The 22,363-nt window shown below is 45.0% G+C and overlaps 1 protein-coding gene across 1 annotated transcript in view; it reads right to left on the bottom strand.

Moving 5' to 3' along the window:
* Positions 1 to 1,021: 1,021 nt before the first annotated feature.
* The window catches only part of gemin5 (gem (nuclear organelle) associated protein 5), a 41,313-nt gene continuing 19,971 nt past the window's right edge, over positions 1,022 to 22,363 (bottom strand). The window contains exons 14-28 of the mRNA XM_062537241.1: positions 22,047 to 22,186; positions 19,460 to 19,631; positions 17,708 to 17,977; positions 16,465 to 16,593; positions 15,941 to 16,063; positions 15,232 to 15,327; positions 13,412 to 13,549; positions 11,810 to 11,957; positions 11,175 to 11,294; positions 10,136 to 10,343; positions 8,635 to 8,889; positions 7,179 to 7,341; positions 4,234 to 4,798; positions 1,485 to 1,569; positions 1,022 to 1,314 (exon numbers count right to left, since the gene is read on the bottom strand). Coding sequence (XP_062393225.1) covers positions 1,156 to 1,314; positions 1,485 to 1,569; positions 4,234 to 4,798; positions 7,179 to 7,341; positions 8,635 to 8,889; positions 10,136 to 10,343; positions 11,175 to 11,294; positions 11,810 to 11,957; positions 13,412 to 13,549; positions 15,232 to 15,327; positions 15,941 to 16,063; positions 16,465 to 16,593; positions 17,708 to 17,977; positions 19,460 to 19,631; positions 22,047 to 22,186 — 2,771 coding nt within the window. The 3' untranslated portion in view covers positions 1,022 to 1,155. The remainder of the gene's footprint in view (positions 1,315 to 1,484; positions 1,570 to 4,233; positions 4,799 to 7,178; positions 7,342 to 8,634; positions 8,890 to 10,135; positions 10,344 to 11,174; positions 11,295 to 11,809; positions 11,958 to 13,411; positions 13,550 to 15,231; positions 15,328 to 15,940; positions 16,064 to 16,464; positions 16,594 to 17,707; positions 17,978 to 19,459; positions 19,632 to 22,046; positions 22,187 to 22,363) is intronic.

The following is a 22,363-nucleotide window of genomic DNA, read 5'->3' as shown; positions in this document are numbered from 1 at the left end:
CACATTGATCTTCACATTGATTCAGAATTATTTGGTTTATTTTGATAATATTAAGTGCTTCTCAATACTTGAATGTTTGTTTCAAGTATTCTATATAGTGTATTTACTAAATAAAGTAAAATTATGTGACTTTTTTGCTTCTAAATCTTTGCTGTATTGAAAAGGACTGCTTACTTGTTATACTTCTGCTTTTAAGTTTGTATTTATGGATGATATATACTTCTACAAAGATTTTGCACGTCCCAATTCAGTACTTGTGTGTACAGTATGTGTTTTGGCTTTTCTGTGTACTGTTTTTACAAAGTTGATTTTCCTTTTTTTTGTGTTATTGTTCTTATGTGTTACATTTTGACACTGCTGTGTTGTTGGTTAGTTATACGTTTGGTGATAAAAAAAAAAGTTAAATTCAAAAAACAAAATGTTCATGAAGGCATCATAAAAGAATTATGCTTAGGGCCCCGAAATGGCTAGCAGCCTCACTGCCCCAATGACCAATCATCACCAAATTTCTCTTTTCTCTTCAAGAATTTTGCCTCTGAACCGGCTTCAGTGTGGCAACCAATTCTTCAGACATTCCTTCCTTTGTGTGGGTGAAAAACAGTAACATTCCCCCCTTGGCAGTGGTAAAAACAGTAACTTCCCTCCTTGGCAGGAGTAAAGACAGAAATATTTCTTCCTCTGCAGGGGCAATAAAAAGGGCACATTCCCTTCTTGGCAGGGGTAAAAAAAACAGTAAACGGTAAAAAAGTAGTCAAGAAGATCTACAGTACTGAGGCGTCCCTGTGAAGAGTGCTGAATTTGAAGGGTTCAGACAGCCTAGTTTAGAGGCTTTTGCATCATTCATAACATTTTTGCTAAATTGATAGGGTACATGTAGATAAGCCTATGCTGCAATTTCTATGGAGCGACAGCAAAACCACTACAGCCTACTGTATTTACTGCTTACTCCACTTCACTACTGACTGCAAGAAACATGCACATCTGAAAAATCTACTCACTTATTAATAGAAAAAGATCAAACTACTTGCAGTAATGTTTTATTGAGTAATTAATTACAGTAATGTATCTTTGTCAAGATGGGGGAAAAACAATGTTACAAAAATCATGACGTGCATATACAAAGATGGAATTTGAAGACCTTAAATAAGAATGTGGCTAAGTAAACCTCTGCCAGGCTCGCTGGAGTGAGGCTCCATACTTTTGTAGTAAAGAAAGTGCTTCAGTCGTTGTCGGGTGTGTTGGAGGTAGCCTGGTGTTCCTGCTAAGGTGTACAATCACCATACAGCACTCAAGGACATTTGGGAATGGGTATTTCTAGGAAGAAAGAGGAAGAAACCATCATTTCTACAGAATGGTACAATTCCAAATGGTCCAGAATGGTAAAGTATCCAAATGCAAACCACACTTTAACTTTAATACTGAAGAACAAGTCAAAGCTGAAAACTAGTTGGCCATTTATTTTCTGCTGACATTCAAGCACTTACTTTGACATGTTCAGGCATCTCCGCTATAGCTTTGTTGTGTTCTGCCATGGAGGCTATCAGGGAGGGCAGCGACTCTGTTTCAGAACTGAGAAACAACAAAATAAACAAATTACAATTCATCTAAAACATCTATTTGTACCACAAATATTTGCACGAAAACTATGCGATAGAACTAGGAGATGCACCGATTGATCGGCTGGTGACCGGAATTATCCAACTATCACGTAATCGGCCGGTCAAACAGAGATATGCCAATTATGCAAAGTTTAAAGAAGCTAGCAAAGGCCAACACTCAGGGCTAGATGTACCAAGAAGTATCACATTTTTCTATGCACAGAAAGCGAACGCTGTGCTTTGCCATGTTGTGTGGAATTTACTAAGACGTCTCTAATTGACGAATTGACGAAAGTATATTTTTTGGCCTTTTTGCCTTTATTAGTATACTGTAGGACAGTGAAGAGGTAGACAGGAAACAAGTGGGAGAGAGAGATGGGGCGGGATCGGGATATGACCGCAGGCCGGATTCGAACCTGGGTCCCCGTGGGCACTCGGACCCGTAAATGGTACGGACACTGTAGCCTGCTGTGCCACAGCGCCCCCTCTAATTAACGCATTTAACTGGAATTGGGATTGCACCTGCTTTTAACAGGCGGATTTTTTTCACCACAAAACAGATGTGCGCCATTTCATATACACTTTATTGCCAAAAGTATTGGGTCACTTGCCTTGACTCGCATATGAACTTAAGTGACATCCCATTGTTAATCCATAGGGTTTAATATGACGTTGGTCCATCCTTCGCAGCTGCAACAGCTTCAACTCTTCTGGGAAGGCTTTCCACAAGGTTTAGGAGTGTCTTTATAGGATTTTTTTTACCATTCTGCCAGAAGTACATTTGTCAGGCCACTCACTGATGTTGGACGACGAGACTGGCTCTCAGTTTCCGCTCTCATTCATCCCAAAGGTGTTCTGTTGGGTTGAGGTCAGGACTCTGTGTAGGCCAGTCAAGTTCATCCACACCAAACTCTGTCATCCATGTCTTTGTAGACCTTGCTTTGTGCAATGATGCACACAGTCATGCTGGAACGGGAAGTGTGGTGTGAATGAACTTCATCAGTGTGTGGCCTCACAAATGCGCTCCTGGATGAATGGTTGAAAAATCCCATGGACCGGCGTCATATTAATTAAACCATATGAATCAACAATGGGATGTCACTTAAGTTTGTATACAAGTCGAGGCAGGTGACCCAATACTTTTGGCAATATAGTGTATATGGTGGAGTACCTAATGAATCGCTATTAACACTTCTCTCCTGTGTTTGTACTTAGCAGTGTGTGAATGTCCCAGTAGTTAGATATATTAGCTGAAGTTAGACTTGAAGAAGAATCTATCTGTTCACTTGTCCATTTTTTTAAACAGCCATTTCATTATTTAAAAGTTGACTACATTTCTTTGACTAAATCTTTGTGTATTTTTTAGAAAAGATGAAATTGGAATCTGCTAAAATCTGTATTGGCAGGTCAAACACTATGAAAAATCGGCAACCGGAATTGTCCCAGAAAAAGTCAATTAGTGCATCTCTAAAGAGAACTTTTCAGAAGGTTGACATCACTCTCTCTCTCTCTCTCTCTCTCTCTCTCTCTCTCTCTCTCTCTCTCTCTCTCTCTCTCTCTCTCTCTCTCTCTCTCTCTCTCTCTCTCTCTCTCTCTCTCTCTCTCTCTCTCTCTCTCTCTCACACACACACACACACACACACACAGAGCATGTTATATAATTTCTATATGAGTGTAACAGCATGTCCTAACAGGATGTGATTAATTACAGCCGTTTCAGTGTGCAGTGCTAAGCAGTGCTGTGCATGCGTGATGCATTGCAACGTTTCAAGAGAACACGAGTTAGATGTTTCAATTTTCTTCGTCACTCTGTCTACAGATCCCAAGAAATATGAGGTACGATCTGTGGACAGATATATTAATTGATGAATATGATGAATTATGATAAGTCGTTCGCTTGGATCCTGTTAGGACCAGAGATGGACATTCCTGGTTCCAAAGAGTAAAAGTCCTGCCAGGTATTTGATCCAACCATTTTGGAAACCAGCTCATCCTAATAAGCTGCTAGGTAAATCCATAGACAGTAAAAGATATGGACAGAGCTATCACGTAGACGGCAGCAGAGACCGAGGAAGCAAATTTCAACGTTTTTTTTAGGTCTTCTATTTCCTGCGCAGGCTCAAGTGTCGTTCATGTGACGTAGGCACGTAGTTTGACCAAGTCTGACCTATGGCGACGCTTTACTCTCGCTGGACGCATGCGCATTAACACTTTAGCATTGATTTCGGAAAACGTTTATTACTCAGCCGATAAGACAGTCACGAGATTATGATGTCAATTTCACAATGTAGTATGTACTCCGACAATAGAAAATGTTCATGTAAAGGCTTAAAACGCTTCAGCTGTAACGTAATTTGATGTCAAAAGTGGCGCTTACGCCCCATAGGATTCAATGGAATGGCCAGCTAGCCACGGTCTTCTTTTTAGCATGACGGCCGCCATACTGTCTACACTCTCAGAACGTTCGCTGCCCCCTTGGGTAAATCAGATAATTAGTGATATCACCTGTGTTAAGTGCACAGGTAGACAGAATATATGGCAGGACTTTTACTCTTTGGAACCAGGAATGTCCGCCTCTGGTTAGGACATGCTGTAAAGCAGAGGTGCTAAAGCCAGGAGTCTAGGCAGGCCCCACCTGGGCTGCTCATGGCACTGAGATGAGGGGGACCCTGCTTCTGGTTCTGGTTCTGGTTCTGGCTCTGGTTCCGCGCTGGGGCTGGGGCAGGCCTGCAGGTTCTCCCCCGCGCTGGGCTCTGCCTCCTGCCCACAGCTGTGCCTCTGCACCAGGTAGCCGACCCTCCTTTGGACCTCCTCCACGGCCCGCTGGCTGGCCTGCAGCGCGGCGTGCGGCTCGGACAGAACCCTCCGACCGGCCGCCGCCAGCAGAACCGCATGCAGCTCCGCCTCCCGGTCCTGTGCTTCGGAGTCTGGGCTCATGGACCCGTTCGTAACAGCCGCTGGGCCTTCTCCAGAGCCCTCCTCCTGCTGGAGTCCGTTGAGGCTCGTTTCGGGAGGGTCCCCCTGGTCCTCCGAGTCTCTGCAGGCGGGCAGCACAGAGCTTTGAGGAGAGCAGGAGCAGGCCCACCATGTTGTGTAGAGTTGCTGGTAGCATATGAACGCCTCCAGACTACCGGACACTGCTGAGATTTCATCTTTACTGGAGTCCAGGGTGCTCTGGTACACACTCAGAGACTTCAGCCCTGAGAGAGAGAGACAGAGAGAGAAATTGTAATAGGAAATAGCATAGAGGACAACAGACTTCAAATGTACAGGCATAGTGAATAAGAGGTGTAGAATAGAGTCAACCAATGCTAGGGGTGTAAAGGTATCGTGTATTCATACTGAAACGTTTAGGTACAGGATGTTAGGTACAGGACGTTAGGTACAGGATGTTAGGTACAGGACGTCAATACAGGTGTGTACTGAATGTAGCAAAAGCAGTCTTTAACTCTTGGTTGAATTACCCATTGTCCTTACCTGTATACTATTTACACACAGGTCTACGAAGTAGACAAAAAACTAGGGATGCACCGATCCGATATTTGGATCGGATATCGGCCCCGATATGAACAAAATAGCTGGATCGGGGATCGGAAAAAATGAGCCGATCCATGGGCCGATCCGAATTTAATATAGTCTCAAAAAAAGGCTGAGCCATGACGCGCAACCAGCCATTTAGCGCAGCTCACTGCTGCGGGTTAGAGTGTGCCTCACCTCACTGTGTGCTCTGAGTGTCTAAATTCATGGATGGGATAAATACAGATACCAAATTTATGTCATAGGATCAAAAGAATATCTATACTAACCACCATTTGTCATAGATTAATTACGATCTTCATGCGTTTTGTTGCATTTAGGCAACACGTTAATGTGTAACAGTCAACAAAATAGGCTAGGCCTACTCAAACTAAACACATTGTCATTTTCATCTCATCTGTATAAACTGTTCTTGGTATAAAGACATGCAAATTTTCAAATTGGCTGTTAAAAACTTATCATTTATTAGATAAAACGTACAACTTCTACCGTTTACCAGCATTCAAACTCCGTGTGGACTAATTAGTTTATCGTAGGGAAACTGCGGGACCGTACCACTATGAGTAAATAGAGGGGTTTCGCGGGTGACACCATTTTGGCAGGGGTGTTTCAATGTATGTCACTAACATGGGATTTTTATCTGCAAAATTGTTTTTTTGTTAGATTTATTATTTAGTAATAACTGTGAACTTGAATTTGAATGCTGTTCCAAGTTGCTGCTGGTGTACAACTGTTTATTTTTAATACTAGTAATATAATCAATAATGATGATGATAATGATAATAATAGGCTAATAATAATAATAATAATAATACATTACCTTTATATCTAAGTGTTATTTTGTTAGATTTTTTTGGGGAAAGTAATGTTTAGTTAGGGAAAGAATGAAGAATGAAGTCAAGCCTGATGCCTTTAGTCTTTTCCACATGGTGAGGTATACAGTTTATTAATTAACAATGGTATCGGATCGGTATCGGATATCGACCGATACGCAGAGCCCAGGCATCGGTATCGGTATCGGGACTGAAAAAGTCGGATCGGTGCATCCCTACAAAAAACCTTTATAATTTATCAATTATTTTATTAATTCTTGTGTTAATTCGCCGGACTCATTGTGAAGTTTGCCATTGTGAAGATTGCCGGGTCGCCCGATTGCGGCCAATTGGATTTTACCTGTGGCCCGCCCACAAACTACCTTCAAACCAGGCTTTCATGGTGCTTTTTTCAGTATAGCCTATTAGCCTGTTTGATGCTCATTGAGCTCAATGCAATGCTCCAATATAACAACTGATATGATGACAACATGGTCGTACTCCGTTATTTTTTTTAAATGAAAATGAACTAAGCCTGCTTCTCTGACTGACGCTGAATAGCCCACCTTTTTCTACCTTTTAATTATTATCATTATTTGCGAAGGTCAATGTTTTATGGAACACTGAAGTTTGAAGTTTTATGCATCAGTTAAGTCTGATAAGAAATAGCAAACCAAACGAAAAATCCTGCTTTTGAAGGTCCTGTGTTCCTCGATTTGTGCTTAGCTTCAGGCTACGTTTTCCTGATTGCAACAGTAGCATTAAACCTGTCTAATGAAACAATTGCGCCTGCTTATGCTGCTGATGTTTCTATTGGGGCTAGATTCCTATCCATCACATGACGGTAACATTATTTTAATCTGATCATTGGACAGCCTTAATATTGGCCTACTATCAAATGATGAAATACATTCGATTTATCAGACAAATCTATCTATCTAGGCTTTTTTGCTTGTGAACCATATTGCAAATTTGACACACACATGTATTAAGTGGCAAATGTCACAGTTTAGCTTTCAAAATACTTTTACCGTTGCACATCATCAATATGTTTAGATTAGATCAGCAGTACCTAGATAATGGTTACTGAATATAAATCTATACTGATGCAAAATGGAAACATTTAGCATTAAAATATTAACAATCATTGTCTGGAGATTTTATTTATGTATTTATGTGTAAATTGTGCTGGCCTGGTGAGTCCACGAAGGCCGAGTTCTTTTCCACCAACCTTGTGGGAAGAGGAGCACACACATGTCTGACATCACCGTGAAACTGGCCGCCTCCGAACCGCGGAGCACAGCATGCAGGAAATGCTCTAGTGCGGCGACGCCATCCCCTAGACACCAGCTCAGCACGCCCTGGGCCACATCCAGCGCCACCTGGGACACCAGCTGGGGAGAGACAGGAGAGACCGGGGCAGAGGGGCCCAGTTACAGTGCTGGAGGGCTGAGGGAGACAGAGGCCCAGTTACCCCCAGTGCTGGAGGGCTGAGGGACACAGAGGCCCAGTTACCCCCAGTGCTGGAGGGCTGAGGGAGACAGAGGCCCAGTTACCCCCAGTGCTGGAGGGTTGTTCAATTCGCTTATCAAAAAGTCAGATTTTGGAACAAATAGCAATCCAAAATCTGATCGGAATCCTACAGGACTGTCAATCCTATAGGACTTTTTAGGGGTTAGGGCCAAAGCTTGGGGCCAGTTACCGTGGTTACTCCACAACACCAGGGCATTGAAGAGGGCAAGAAAGATCATGGAGGACCCTTTACATCCAGGCTCCGCCCTCTTCCAAATGCTCCCCTCTGGGAGAAGGCTACGGCTCCCGAGAGCAGTGAAGTCCAGGCATCGCCTGAGCTTCTTCCCTACAGCTGCCAGGCTTTTCAATCACAGTTCGAACTCTCTCTAGGACTGAATGCACTGACGCACTGTTTGCACCTTTACTGTTGTCCACTGCACTTTACTTAACTGCTCTCTGCCTGCATATCATCAGCACTTTCAACATTAATACCTCAGCTTCTATTGTCACTATTGTCATGTCTATAGATGTCTACTTTATGTCTGTTGCTGTCAACCATATTCATACGTGAATTGGCTGTAAAACATTCCTATTGTGTATCTTCACTATATGGCAATAAATTTAACCTTGACCTTGACGAAGTGTTCCATGTTTGAGGGGGACGTTGGCAGAGTTTGGGCTAGTTACCGTGGAAACAGTGAAGTGTACAGCACCTGTTTGAGGGGGACGTTGGCAGTGTTTGGGGCTAGTTACCGTGGAAACAGTGAAGTGTACAGTACCTGTTTGAGGGGGACGTTGACAGTGTTTGGGGCTAGTTACCGTGGAAACAGTGAAGTGTACAGTACCTGTTTGAGGGGGACGTTGGCAGTGTTTGGGGCTAGTTACCGTGGAAACAGTGAAGTGTACAGTACCTGTTTGAGGGGGACGTTGGCAGTGTTTGGGGCTAGTTACCGTGGAAACAGTGAAGTGTACAGTACCTGTTTGAGGGGGACGTTGGCAGTGTTTGGGGCTAGTTACCGTGGAAACAGTGAAGTGTACAGTACCTGTTTGAGGGGGACGTTGGCAGTGTTTGGGGCTAGTTACCGTGGAAACAGTGAAGTGTACAGTACCTGTTTGAGGGGGACGTTGGCAGTGTTTGGGGCTAGTTACCGTGGAAACAGTGAAGTGTACAGTACCTGTTTGAGGGGGACGTTGGCAGTGGTCGAGGGGTTCTCCATGGCGGCCAGTTCCTCCTGCGCTGCGCGGAGGAGGTCAGGGGTGCCGCCGGAGACGCCAAACTCCCGCTGCCACACGCTCTCCACCGCCGGCAGGAAGTCATCGGCACAGGGAACAGACCAATCATGTGTGGAGGCAGGGGTCCAGGTGACCACGCCCACCTGAGAGAGCCGCATCACCAGCAACTCGTTGACGCTGAACAGCAGACGGTGCGTCTAGAGAGGAGGAGAGTAAATGGTCACGCTCACGAGGGGTCACTCTTAACAAGGAGAGAATAACAGGAAGTCACTCTAAATGACGACAGAACTACAGGAAGTCCCAATACTTGAGGGCCGAACTCGAGGGCCGAACGTCTGAGGAAGGGTTGATACTAGGCCCCACATATTATATGAAATGATTGCAAGCAAAATCTGGCTGCAGTGGACTTCCCCTTTAGTTGCTACTTCACTCTCAGTCCTGCTCCCATTTTTAGATCAGGATGTGTGTGTGCACTCTCAGATCACTTAAACGAGGACATGCCAACATGCTCACGGTTCTTCTCCACTGGATTAAACCGGAAATATGATAATCAAGCAGTTTAGCGGGAAGACTACTGAGTGATTGCACAGGAAGAACATCACTTGAATTCTTCCTCAAGAGAGATTACTGTATAAAAATAATGATTTCAAAGATCTGCTTAAAGTTTGAAAGGCATTTTTCCTCAAATGGTTGAGGACTGTACAGTATCATGGGCAATCCAAAGTACAAATTGGTACATTAGGGTACGTTTAGAGTTTTTTCAGTTTGAAAAAAAATCTGGCAGCGTTCTTTTTCCAAAAAGCAGCCGGAAGCGTTTTTTATTTTTGCGATAGGCAATGTGACTAACGTATGGATACAAAATATCGCAGAAGAAAAAAATGGGGTTAGCTATAATTGCTTTTGGTATGTTATGGCAAAGTTGTGAAGTTGTGTCAAACAATTCCCTATGATATGCTCAGACACCTAAAACGAGTCTCTCGACCAGTATTCTGTCATCTTCTCAGCAGCGAAAAAGACGCTCACTCTGAAAGTACCCTAAGCGTCTTTTTCACAGCTGCCGGCGTCCGTAGGGAGGAATAAAGCAAGTATACAACAAAGGCCCTCCAGTTTCACTTCCTGCATGATCCTGAGAAAGAGGACCGAGGGCACACGTGACAGCAGCTCAGCGCACTGCTCACAGCATGAGACAGTGGCTAAGGGGAGACGCATGGTTGCGTTGGGTTATGCCCCGTGATGTGCTGTGTTGTGTTGTGTTGAAGTACGTTGTGCGTTCTGTGCTGTGCTGTGCTGTGCTGCAGTGTGTTGTGCTGTGTTGTGTCAGGTGACCCACTAGCAGGCTGTCGTGTGTTGTGTTGTGTTGAAGTGTGTTCTGTGCTGTGCTGTGTGTGTTGTGTTGTGTTGAAGTGTGTTCTGTGTGGTGCTGTGTTGTGTCAGGTGACCCACTAGCAGGCTCTCGTCTAGGAGCACTTCCTGTGCCCCTCGCCAGTCTTGTGCCGCCGCCAGGTCCTTGGCGCATCTCAGGGAGAACGAGCGCGACAGCTCCCGGTGCCCGCTGACACGTGCCAGCGCAGCTGCCGCCCGCAGAGATGCCACGTCACCCTTTCGCCCGACGATCTTCGCCGCATCGAAGTCACGGCCCACGGCCAAGTAACTGGGATAGAGGGAAACAAAACTAAGGTTAGCAGCTTGTCAGCAAAAAACAGTGCCTCTGAGACAGGAACTAGGTATGTGAAACCATCTGTGAGGAACTTTTACAGGGCATTTCATAGGGGTCACAGAGGTCATTCAGTTTGCTTTACATAAACAAAAGCAAACTGTAATAACAAATAAAAGCATAGAAGGGCAATAGTCAAAGAATAGTTTAAAAGGTAACAGGTCATAATAAAAAAGAAAACATAAAACTAGCGGATAGGCTATAGTTTGGGCAGGCACATTTCAAACTACCCTTCAGAGAATTCTGGTCCTTCAAAAGCGCTTTGCGAGAATTGCAACGCGATCTGAATCTTATGCTGCATCCTCTCCTTTATTTAAAGAACTTGAAATCCTTACCCATTTATGATATCAATATATTTCAATATGCTCAAGTTCATTGTTATGTAACTAGGCAAGCTGCAGATCTACTGTACACTCTCCTCATTAGTCATGCAAACATTTATTCACTTATTCACGACGTTTCGGTCATAGACCTTCCTCAGGTGAATTTCCTGAGGAAGGTCTATGACCGAAACGTTGTGAATAAGTGAATAAATGTTTGCATGCGTAATGGACAGTGTGCGGGATTCTCTCTTTGAAGTACAACCAGTAGTACTTCTACTTTGGTATGCAAACATGCTCTTTTTCTCTGTCATGACTTAGATGTGTACTGTACTATTTTTAGATGGTTTACTGGATGCATTTTTGCTCCTTGTATTTACACACGTGGACACACACACACACACACACACACACACACACACACACACACACACACACACACACACACCATTTGGCTCCTGCAGTGTAGTGTCCGTCCTTCTCCAGCTGCTCGGCCCAGGTCATGTAGAGGTCCAGCAGGACGGGGTCATCTGGCCTCAGCCTTGCTTTGGCCATGGCTATGGCCTCCCTACAGAGCCCCAACAAACACCAAATCACATCCAGCTCAGATCTCAGGAGGGCGTTATTCCTTCCACCCTAACCAAGAATCACTTTCATGCTTACTAAGTGTACAGGTAGGTAGGTAGGTAGGTACATTTATTTATATAGCGCATTTAACGTTTAACGAGTGCAACCCAAAGTGTGTTACATAGAGACAGAGACAGTGCCGAACGGAGTGGCGTGTCAATACATGAACAAACAAATTGACAAAATAACAATGACACAAGACAAAAACATGACAAGGTAACATAACAAGACGACATGTCAGATGGAGTGGCGTAATCGCCAGTGTACCCATCTAACAGTAGACATACAAAACAGACATAAAACAAACAATTAATAATTAACAATAAAATAGATAATTAAAAAAGAAAGAAATAAAGAAAAAGTCCAGGTTTTCAACACTTTTCTGTGGGGACCCCTGCATGGCCATTGCAGTGTGTGCGTGTGTGTGTGTGTGTGTGTGTGTGTGTGTGTGTGTACCTGTAGAAGTGGTGAGTTTTGAGAAGGCTGATGGCATCGTAGAACTTGCCAATGGAGAGCAGGTAAGCGGCGGCCTTCAGGTGCTGGTCCTGCCGGCTCAGCTGCTTGGCATACGCCTCCACCGCCTCATGCCACACACGGAAGCCCGCTGCCAAAACAGGTCTTAGTTTTAGTTCTGCTCTGCCTTGAACTCTAAAGGACTCTAGTCCCTTTCGCAATGGAGAACAAGTCATACAGTCTCTCTAAGGTGCTGTGTTCTCTCTTATGGCCTGTGGAGACTACACGATTTCAGCCCGACAAGCGTCTTGTAATGTGACTCAAAGACCTGAGTCAACACCCTGTGTGTGAAATTCCACGATGTCACGACCAAAAGTCTAGCATGTCAGAATTTTTGGGGAATCTCCTACGACCCTGGGTTGACATTGCCAATGTGACGACACGCGACGAGAAGGCTACGATACATGATCTTGCAATGTGGCAAGTGTTACGACCAAGACGCCTGATCCCCTGCCTGATACGCTGGCTGGCGCAATACTCACCGCGTCTGCCATGTTCACCACCACCACAGCAAAGATCCTCGTCTGAGCCGCGGCAAGAGTTTGTGGTTCTCTGATCGCCTAGTCTGACATGGTCAAACGTAAAAGATGATTGTGGAAAACAAAAAATGTAGGCCAGGTGTTGTGTTCTCTAAGGGGCTGTGTTCTCTAAGGAGTTGTGTTCTCTGAGACGCTGTGTTCTCCAAGGATCTGTGTTCTTTAAGTAGGGTTCAGACCAAAGCGTCCCGACGAGACGAGCCGCGACGTTCTAAAACCTTGCGACTGCGACTCTACGTGTTTAATGCTCTGCGACGGCTTGCGACTGCTTGCAACTACGTGCAACTTCTAATTCACACCGCTGCAATTCAGTCTCGTCGCGTCAGGAATCTTTGGTGTGAATTGGGCTTTAAGGATCTGTGTTCTCTGAGACACTGTGTTTGTTCTGTCCCTAGATTTTGTAGTGAATATTTCCTGTTTCTAGGCAAATTCTGCCACCTAGTGGTGGTTTCTGATGGTGAGTTTAAGCACGTAAGCTAATGTTGTCATTGTTGTTAGTGCCTTCGAAGTAGAAAGACGGTAACATTTGTGTGCATGTCTTTGTTCATCGTACGCCCTCGACACGGGACAATCTTGAATTATATATAATTTGAATGATATAATTTAGTTAAGCTATGTGTTTAGCCTTACTTTGCATATGTATTTTGTGTTTGTGTGGTAATGCTTTATGATAGTAGAAATCCTTAACTAACTTTCTAGGCTAGTTTATAGCTAACTCGGCACTGTTCAGAAATAAATAATGCTGTTTGACCCCTAGTAGCGGGTTAATGTGTCATTTACATGTATGCACTAAAGAATAGCTTTATTAATTGAAATCTCCTTCATTTTTGTACTTTCAGTTTGTGGTTTCCAAGTAAACACTCTCAAACGGCATCAGTGTCTTACTGGACTTACTGGACCCTTGTTTAGCTCGCTGTCTAGGCTGTGTAGAGCCACATAGCTGAGGGCAGAAGAGTGTTCTTTAAGGATCTTTGTTCTCTGAGGTGCTGTGTTCTGAGGTGAGGCTTACCCATGGGTGCCAAAGAGATGAGGTAATCGTTGAGTTCGCCTTTCTCCGTGGCCAGCTTGAGAGCCTCCAACTCCTGCCCCCTCCACAGCCGCAGATTAAACATGCACTCGTACTGGCCTCCCTCCACATGGCTCCTCTCTAGGGGGACAATACGACACACACACACACACACACACACACACACACACACACACACACACACACACACACACACACACACACACACAAATCTCTCACGCAACATATCAAAGTGTCAACAAACACCACATCCATCCATACACACACACACACACACACACATCACATTTTGATATTCAATTTTAAGGGAAATCATTATGACCAACCATACACACTCTGAGTGAAGGTCTAAAGAACTACATCAAACCTTTGAATAGAGAGATCCCAAAATAAGCTATCATTTACTACCATTTCAACTCATTCACTTCCCTCCAGTCACACACACACACACACACACACACACACACACTGTCCCTCCCTCCCTCCCTCCCTCCCTCTCTCTCTCTCTCTCTCTCTCTCTCTCTCCCTTCCTCCCTCCCTCCCTCTCTCTGTGTAACCCTAGATGCACACAGTTGCATTGCATTATTGCATTGCATTATTGTGTTGCTGTCCGTCAGTGCAGCCAAAGAGCATTGCACAACTTTTTGACGGAGGCGATGGGAGCAAAGCAACGCAACAGAATCATAAATCATTTTGGCAACGGATGCCATAAGCCCACATAAACTGAGATGGGTCTCCAGCACTGCAGTCATTGACAGCGTCTGAGAGAGCCGTTAGAGTGTGTGTGTGTGTGTGTGCAGCTTCAGCTCATTTCTACAAGTCTGTGTATGAGGTCAGAAAAACCACAAAGTCCATCTCACATGCACAGGATCCCTCGCCTCTTACAAAACAGCCCAGGATGTGGTCTTCTCTTCCTTGCAGTCATTCACACTTACACATGCAACATAAAGCTGTCAAAATACTGCATTGTGTGCAAGGCCCTGCTGCCCAGGAATATAACAACACATTGAAGCACTAAAGGGCCCCCTCTCCATACTCTACTCACATCTGTAGACATGTCATCTGGAACACTTGTATGTATCCAAATACACATTACTCATTATTAGCCTCTATTGTCAGCACAACTGTAATCAACCTACACTTGGTCTTTCATGCTTCTTTGCACTTTCTGTTTGGATTTCATAGGCTCTGTACTCTGCTGAATGACAATAAGGTTGAATGTAATGTAAAGTAATCTAATCTAATTTAGACTTGAGACTTGGGTGGTTGTGCAACGGACAAGGGACATGAGACAATCATAAAAATCATAAGGGTTCCATTTCCTAGAGTGTGTGCATCTGTTTAAGGGTAGTAAAGGCACACACAGGCACACACACGCACACACACGTACTGTACAGTGTACACACACACACATATGCAAGCACATACAGTATGTGTACTTGCAGACACGCATGCACACACACACACACACACACAGTCATACAGACAGACATGTAGCTGCACACACACATACACACCATGCACAGGCAAACTCTTTGTTCAGCTCAGCCTACTCATTCAGCCCCTTCTGCAGGGCCTCCCAGAACGCACGTACACACACACACGCACACGCACGCACGCACGCACGTGAGTAGGGCCCCCGTCTTTCTTAACCGAATAGACACATATTACTCTCTGCCCATCTGTGCTTTTATCTGCCATTACGGTTTGGTTTTTGTTTATGTAAAGCACATTGAATGACCTCTGTGTATGAAATGCGCTATATAAATAAACTTGACTTGAAGACACACACACACACTCACCCTCTTCATCCAGCATCCTGTGCAGGGCCTCCCTGTCTGAAAAAAGGCCAAACTGGATGTGCTCCCCTGATCCTGGCACACAATGGGCAACTTCATCTGTGGGCAACAACAAAGAGAATGTGAGTGTGAGAGAGAGTGTGTGTGTGTGTGTTTGTGTACACAGGAACAGCCTTTCAACTCCAAAATGAAATGACCTCTTAAGGTGTGAGTTGAAACACAAGACGGTGAAAACAAAGTTGATCACTGCATTCTCACACATTAGCTCAAAATCAGATAGTGAGCTAATATGCAAGAGTGTGGTTTTCAACTGTGTCACTGTAGACCACGCGTGTCACAGAATGAGCATATGAGTATGAGTGTTAAAAAAGTGTCTATGAGTGGTGTGTGTGTATGTGTGTATCTGAAGTATGTGTGTGTATGAGAGAATGAAAGTGTAAATGTGTGTGGTTATGTGTTTGTGTTTGTATGTGTGAGTGAGAGAGAGAGAGAGAATGTAAAGATGTGTGTGTATGTGTGAGTGAGAGAAAGAATGTGAGAGTGTGTGTATATGTGCACAGGTGAGAGTGTGTGTGTGAGAGAGGGAGAGAGAGAGTGTGTGTGTGAGAGAGGGAGAGAGAGAGGGAGAGAGAAAGAGTGTGTGAGAGAGGGAGAGAGAGAGAGAGTGTGTGTGCGTGAGTGTGTGTGAGAGTGTGTGTGTGTGTGTGTGCACCTCTGGCGTGTCTGCATGAGGCCAGAGTAACACAGTCCCTGAGCAGGTCATCTTTGGGCCGGTGGTCCATGGAGGTGCTCAGAGGCAGCAGTGAGCGCTGCTTCTTCCTCTTCACAGACGACTCTAAAGACAACAGCACAGAGAGACCTCCACATCATCAATCTACTCGTCATAATAATCAACATCACCATCATCTTCATCAACACCATCACCATCATCTTCATCACCACATCCACCATCATCTTCATCAACATCACGACCATTTTAACCACCATAAAGATCTCCACCATAATCATTACCATCATCACCGTTACCATCATCATCATCATAATTTTTATCATTACCCCCACCATCTTCATCACCAGTCATCATAGTCATCATCATCATCGTTGCCACCACCATCTTCATCACCATCATCATCATCATCAACATCAACTTCGTTACCACCACCATTACAATCATCATCATCACAACCACCAGCATCATCATCATCACCATCTTCATCACCACCCTCTCCTCCTCACCTGGCTTCTCCTTCCTCTTGTCCTCCTTCCTGGCGGGGCCTGCGGTCTTCTCCCCGTTCTGCAGCCTGTCGGGGGTGATGAAGGTCGCGGCATACGCCTGGCTGGAGCCTCGCCGCCACTCTGGGACCGCTGGGGACACGAGGAGAAGGAGGAAGATTGAAGATGAAGATTCACACACGGAGACACTCTTCCTCACCCTGGTACCACTGACCACACCAGGAACGCCCATATATGGTCGCTCTCTCTTTCCGTCCATTATAGATTAGTCATGATGGCCATGGATGGAAATCTGCATGGAAACTGCCTGTAGCAGCATTAGTGTGTGTGTGTGTGTGTGTGTGTGTGTGTGTGTGTGTGTGTGTGTGTGTGTGTGTGTGTGCGTAACAGGGCAGGCAAAGCAGGCAATTGTGTATGTAATCCACAGCCATGACAATTGTGTGCCCGCCCCTTTAAATTCTATGATTGCGAATTTGCAGGAAACTGCAATGATGCTGTTGTTGGCATCCCCCTTAAAAGGCCCCTGCCAGCCAAAAGGTTTGTGATTTCAGAACGCAATGTATGAATCGTGGAGCTCAGCACACCTATAAGTTGTAATCCTAAAGGTTTAAATTAATTGTTTCATTTGTAGCAGGCTAACAGCAAAAATGTGGGTATATTGTCCATAGCTAACAATACCATGCTAGTTAAGCCATACTTTCAATCACGCACAGCAGATAGGCTAATATCTCTCCTCCTCTCATTGTGCAAAACGTATGATGTTGCCAATAGCTGGAGGTTAAGTAGGCCTCAGTGTTTGTAAGTAACCATTATTGGTTGTACTTATAAATTGTGCTAAAACTAAACGGTTCTCTGTAGCCTACCACTAAATAAGCAACATATTGTTAGCTTCTTCTATGCTGAATGCTTTCAAAGTGCTCAAATCATAGGCCAAGTTATAATGAACTGAGAGGCCCACTAGGTTCCGTTTGTCAGGGGGCCCAAAAGTGCTTCGAAACAGCTCCCTCTGTGTGTGTGTGTGTGTGGTTTGGGGGGACGGTTGGCTGTGTATGTAGTGTAGATGTCTTATGTGCTGCAGAACAGGAAATTGCTGTGCTTTTTTTTTTTTTTTTTAACTGAGTCAGGCCCGTCTTTAACTGTAGCCACATTATTACTTTTCGTCCTGTATAAGAAATTAAATGAAATTAGATGAAATGTGTGTGTGTGTGTGTGTGTGTGTGTGTGTGTGTGTGTGTGTGTGACGTACCTGGCGTCAGTGGGGTGCTCACGCTGCCCCTCTCCTCCTCCTCCTCCTCTGCCTCCCCGTTGCTGGACGGACCGACCTCCGGCTCCTCCCTGTCCACCTTCTCGACCACCGCACTGATCTTCATCCCCTTCTCCTCCTCCTCTCCTCCTCCTCCTCCTCCTCCTCCTCCTCCTCCTCTCTCCTCCTCGTTGTCCTCGATCCTCATCCCCGCCTTTCCTGTTCCTTTCTTCTTTTTCTTCAGCTTGGCCTTGAACTGCTGCGCTCGCTTCCCTGTAGAGGGGCCCACATATCCAGTTACACAGTATTCTATACAACAAACTGTAAAGTAGAGTGAAATGGCCTATAGGAGGGAAAGTGAAAGCCAGCACCCCAAGCGGTTGCGTTCCTATCGAAGAGCAGCTCCAATGTTAAGTCCCATAGACCGACTTTTCAAATAAATACTACGCAGCTATACCAGCGATCTTATCCACCAAAAATATAATTCAGTCTGCATACTGTAATAATCTACTAACTGTGAAAATATCAGACCCTATTTCGCCTTATTTAAAAAAAAATAAAAAAACGTATTTGCTCTTTTCATTTCATAAACGGACTACAACTACAACAAGTGACGTGACTTTACCCTTTGACATTATTCACCTAGCATGGTTTGTTTATTAGCCTACTGGTATTAGTATTGACAATTACACTTACCGCCAGTTCTTGTGTGAGTAGTACGTCACAGTATTCTACACGTCACAGTATTCTACACATTGCAGTATTCAGATCTTTGAGGTCACCCTCCCTTAGGACTCTGGAAGTGATTCCCTTATCCATGACCTCTGAGATCACCCTCCCTTAGGAGTCTGGAAGGGATCCCCTTGTCCAGGACCTCTGCGGTCAACTTCCTTAGGAGTGATGATACTTTCTTTTGTTTGTTAATCATGACAGCTTGTTCATTTCATCTCATGTAATCCTTCAATAATAGCCTGTTCAGCCCTATAAATAACGGTAAGAGTTAGTTTAGGGCAGACTTGTTGCTCTCATGCTCGATTAGGATGCTTGTTTGCAACCTGTCTCCGGTGTCGTGAATAAAGCTTTGCACACTACAGTACCATACAACCGGCCTGTGCATATCTTTTGCCTTTTTGTGGATTAATACTCTATTTTTACCATAGGTTGCATATACACTACCGTCCTCGTCACCTTAAAGGGGTTTGCATTAGTGTACCAGCACAAAATGTAGGTGCACCCATATTTATCCTCTGGATTTAACAGTAATTTAGCTAGTCGTCTTCTGTGCGTCATTGCGTTCACGATTGTGAATGTTTTATTTGGATTAAATGTGCATGTCGAGGGCGTGTGTCCATTGAGCGGACCTCGGAGAATGAGTTTACTTCTACTGTTTGGCAAAGTTGCACGCATAGCCTACAAAAGTTGCGGAAGAACTTTATGCTTCCACCCGAGCAGTGTCAGGTGCATCAGTGCGACCGCGCTTCCAGGGATGATATCGTTGGTTTTCATGGAGACAGACAGAGTGCACTGAGGGGAGGGGCTGTGTGTGTGTGTGAGAGTCAGTCAGACACGTGAGTGACAGAGAGGGAGAGCAGGGAAAGGAAATTCAGCTTAACAAATGCTGCGTGTTTTTCAATAGCGTTAATAAATAAATAAATAAGGCCGGTGCTGAATCTGTGCCGCAACGCCACAAATTAGCCTATGTGTGGGAAACACTGGTTTACATATACTGAATATGCATATATGTGTCCTCGTCACCTTTTGGGGGTTTGGTGTGTTCCTGTTTGGACACTCTCCACTCGTGGGCGGTGAAGTCGTCTCCTCCGGTCCACACCAGCTCGGGGTCCACGGACGACCACTGGACACACAGCAGGCGCCCCCTGTGGCCCCGGTAGTTACTGATCGGCTCGTCCTTCATCACGTCCCAGACCTACACGTGCGCACACACACACACACACACACACACACACACACACACACACACACACACACACACACAAACATACGGGCAGACAATCCCCCACACATACACACACACAAACAGGCAGGTCACACACACACATACGGAATGTACATTTATTGTATAACGTCACTTTCACATGTGAAAAAAGGACAGCCGTAAAACAAGTTCACACCCATGCCCCCCTCCCACCAGAGAACGCAACTGTGTGCTTCATTTCAGAACCTTATCCTCCCTCAAGTTTCGCTTCTGGATTCCAGCGGAAATTCACACACTCTGATACCATTGTGTGTGTGAGGGAGGGGGGACTGATGTGTGTGTGTCTCTCTCTCTCTCACTCTCACTCTCACTCTCACTCTCACTCTCACTCTCACTCTCACTCTCACTCTCACTCTCACTCTCACTCTCACTCTCACTCTCACTCTCTCTCAAGAGAGGCACTGATTAGCCGATCAGATGCAGGCGTGATAAATGCTGCGTAACATGAAAAAGCACAGAGTGGGCTTTCTACGGTTAGGCACTGAGATGCAGGCATGATAAATACTAGCCTGGTGGTAAAGCAGACCCTAGCATCTTTCAGATTATTCCACTGCTTGGTTGACTTCCCCATTGTCCTGCGTTCAAGAAAGGGGTGCATTGACCGTTTGATAATCGAACGACATGTCGTCCATTATCCTTTACCTAAGGGTCTGGCCACAAGTAATGAAAATGGCCCAACTCGAGGGGCGGCACCAAGCATGCATTTGAAAATCTCATTGCACGCTATTGGATAACGCTACAAGTAATGTTTACTCTAACTGATTCTGGACTTCGATGCAATTGGATAACACTACGACCAAAGAAGTAAAGTTGTAGCACTGTCGTCATCAGTTTAGCTCGCCCCTGGCCCACCTATATCAGATACACCGATTTCATTGGTTACCACACATGGTTGGGGTAAACATAACGTGCATCATTGGTTGTGGCCAGAGTATCTTGCGAATTCAAATTGTGCTCCCACAAGAACTCTGGATTTCCAGGGTAGATAAATACCACGAAAAGTGAAAAACCACAGAGTGGGTTTTCTACAGTTTGGCGCTGATTAGCCAATAAGATGCAAGTATGATAATAGGCGCGTTCAAGTTGGCTGCGCAGCACAAAAACTGCGCAGCACAAGATGCACGTGGTTAAAAATCTGTCCACGATGGTCTAGATGGGCGTGTTTTCGACTCGGCAGTCGGTATCACATGGCCTCAACTTATCGCGGGAGCAAGGCGTGGCCAGGCGGCTGCTCCGCAAAAGAGCAGCCGGTCTGGAGGTACTGCGGAGAGCAGCAGAGCCTAAACCCTGCCTTCATGACGTCAGGTCTTTGCCCTAATTGGCTTTTACATCCCTGACGTGTGTGCAGGTGTTTAGATGCCTCCCCATATCCACAAGAGTCCGTGCGGGTCCGTGCCTCGTGATTCGTCACATGGTCAAGTCTACACTACGGGAAGTAGAGAGTGTACAACCTTCATAGCAGCGTTTGCATCCCCGCCCCTGCTGCCACCGGCAGCTCTCGTTGCTGCAAAAGGTCATTTGGAGTTGAACTTGAACACGGCTAATACCACATAACAGAGCAGAGTGGGTTTTCTACGCTTAAGCACTGAGATGCAGGCATGATAAACACTGTGTAAAAAGGAAAAGCACAGAGTGGGTTTTCTATGATTTGGCGATAGTGCTGTGTTTGCAAATGTACACAGGATAAAATGTACACAGGCTAAAATGTATGCAAGCTAACGTGTACACAGGCTAAAATGTATGCAGGCTAAAATGTACACAGGCTACATCAGCATGTCAGACACGATCAGTCATTCCCTCTTATCTAGCAGGGTTGCATTTTTCAAGTCAGTTTTTCCCATTGCGGTCGGGCTGTGAGGAGAAGAAACTCCCGGCCTATAGGTGAGAGCGCCCACTCCTCAACACCCTCTCAGATTACATCTTGACATGCACAACCCTCAGCAGTAAAACCCATGAGAAACGTAGGAAGCGTAGGAAGATGAGAGAAAAGCTCAAGAAGTAAATGATTTACCTCTGTAAAGTGCCATGAGACATGTGTAATGTTTTGGCAGACTAAACGTTAAATTAAATTATATTAAATTAAATTAAATTAAATTAAATTAAATTAAATGTGGTTTGTCTCCTATGTCCCATTGACAAACTCTTATCTACGTTCTGATCTTAGATTTGCTACATCACCATATGATTAAACAAATTGAGTGAATTCCACGATTTCTCTACGCCTGGAAAAAATGCCATGACCATAGAGATGCGTACTTAGTGTGTGTGTGTGTGTGTGTGCGCATGTTTAGTGACTGTGTGCATGTGTGTGTGTGTGTGTGTGTGTGTATGTGTGTGTTCTCTCACCTGTGCGGTGCCGTCATAGCACACAGTGACCAGGCGTGCGTCGTGGTGAGGGCTCCAGTCCAGGCTGGTGATCTTAGCTGTGTGGCCCTCCAGACTCCTGAAGGCCTCTGTGATGGACACAGGGCTCTCACTTGGGCTCTCTAATACACACACACACACACACACACACATTTCATCTCATTTCATTTCTTATACAGGAAAGGATGAAAAGTAATAATGTAGCGACAGTTGAAAAACTGGTTTACAGCAGGTTACTGTTCTGCAGCACATAGCAATGTACACTACATACACAATCTTCACACACCAATCAAATCACA

Source organism: Sardina pilchardus, chromosome 5 (assembly GCF_963854185.1).
Source record: "Sardina pilchardus chromosome 5, fSarPil1.1, whole genome shotgun sequence".
Lineage (NCBI taxonomy): Eukaryota > Metazoa > Chordata > Actinopteri > Clupeiformes > Clupeidae > Sardina > Sardina pilchardus.
Note: the sequence above shows the minus strand (reverse complement) of the source record. Positions and strands in the feature narration are given on the sequence as shown.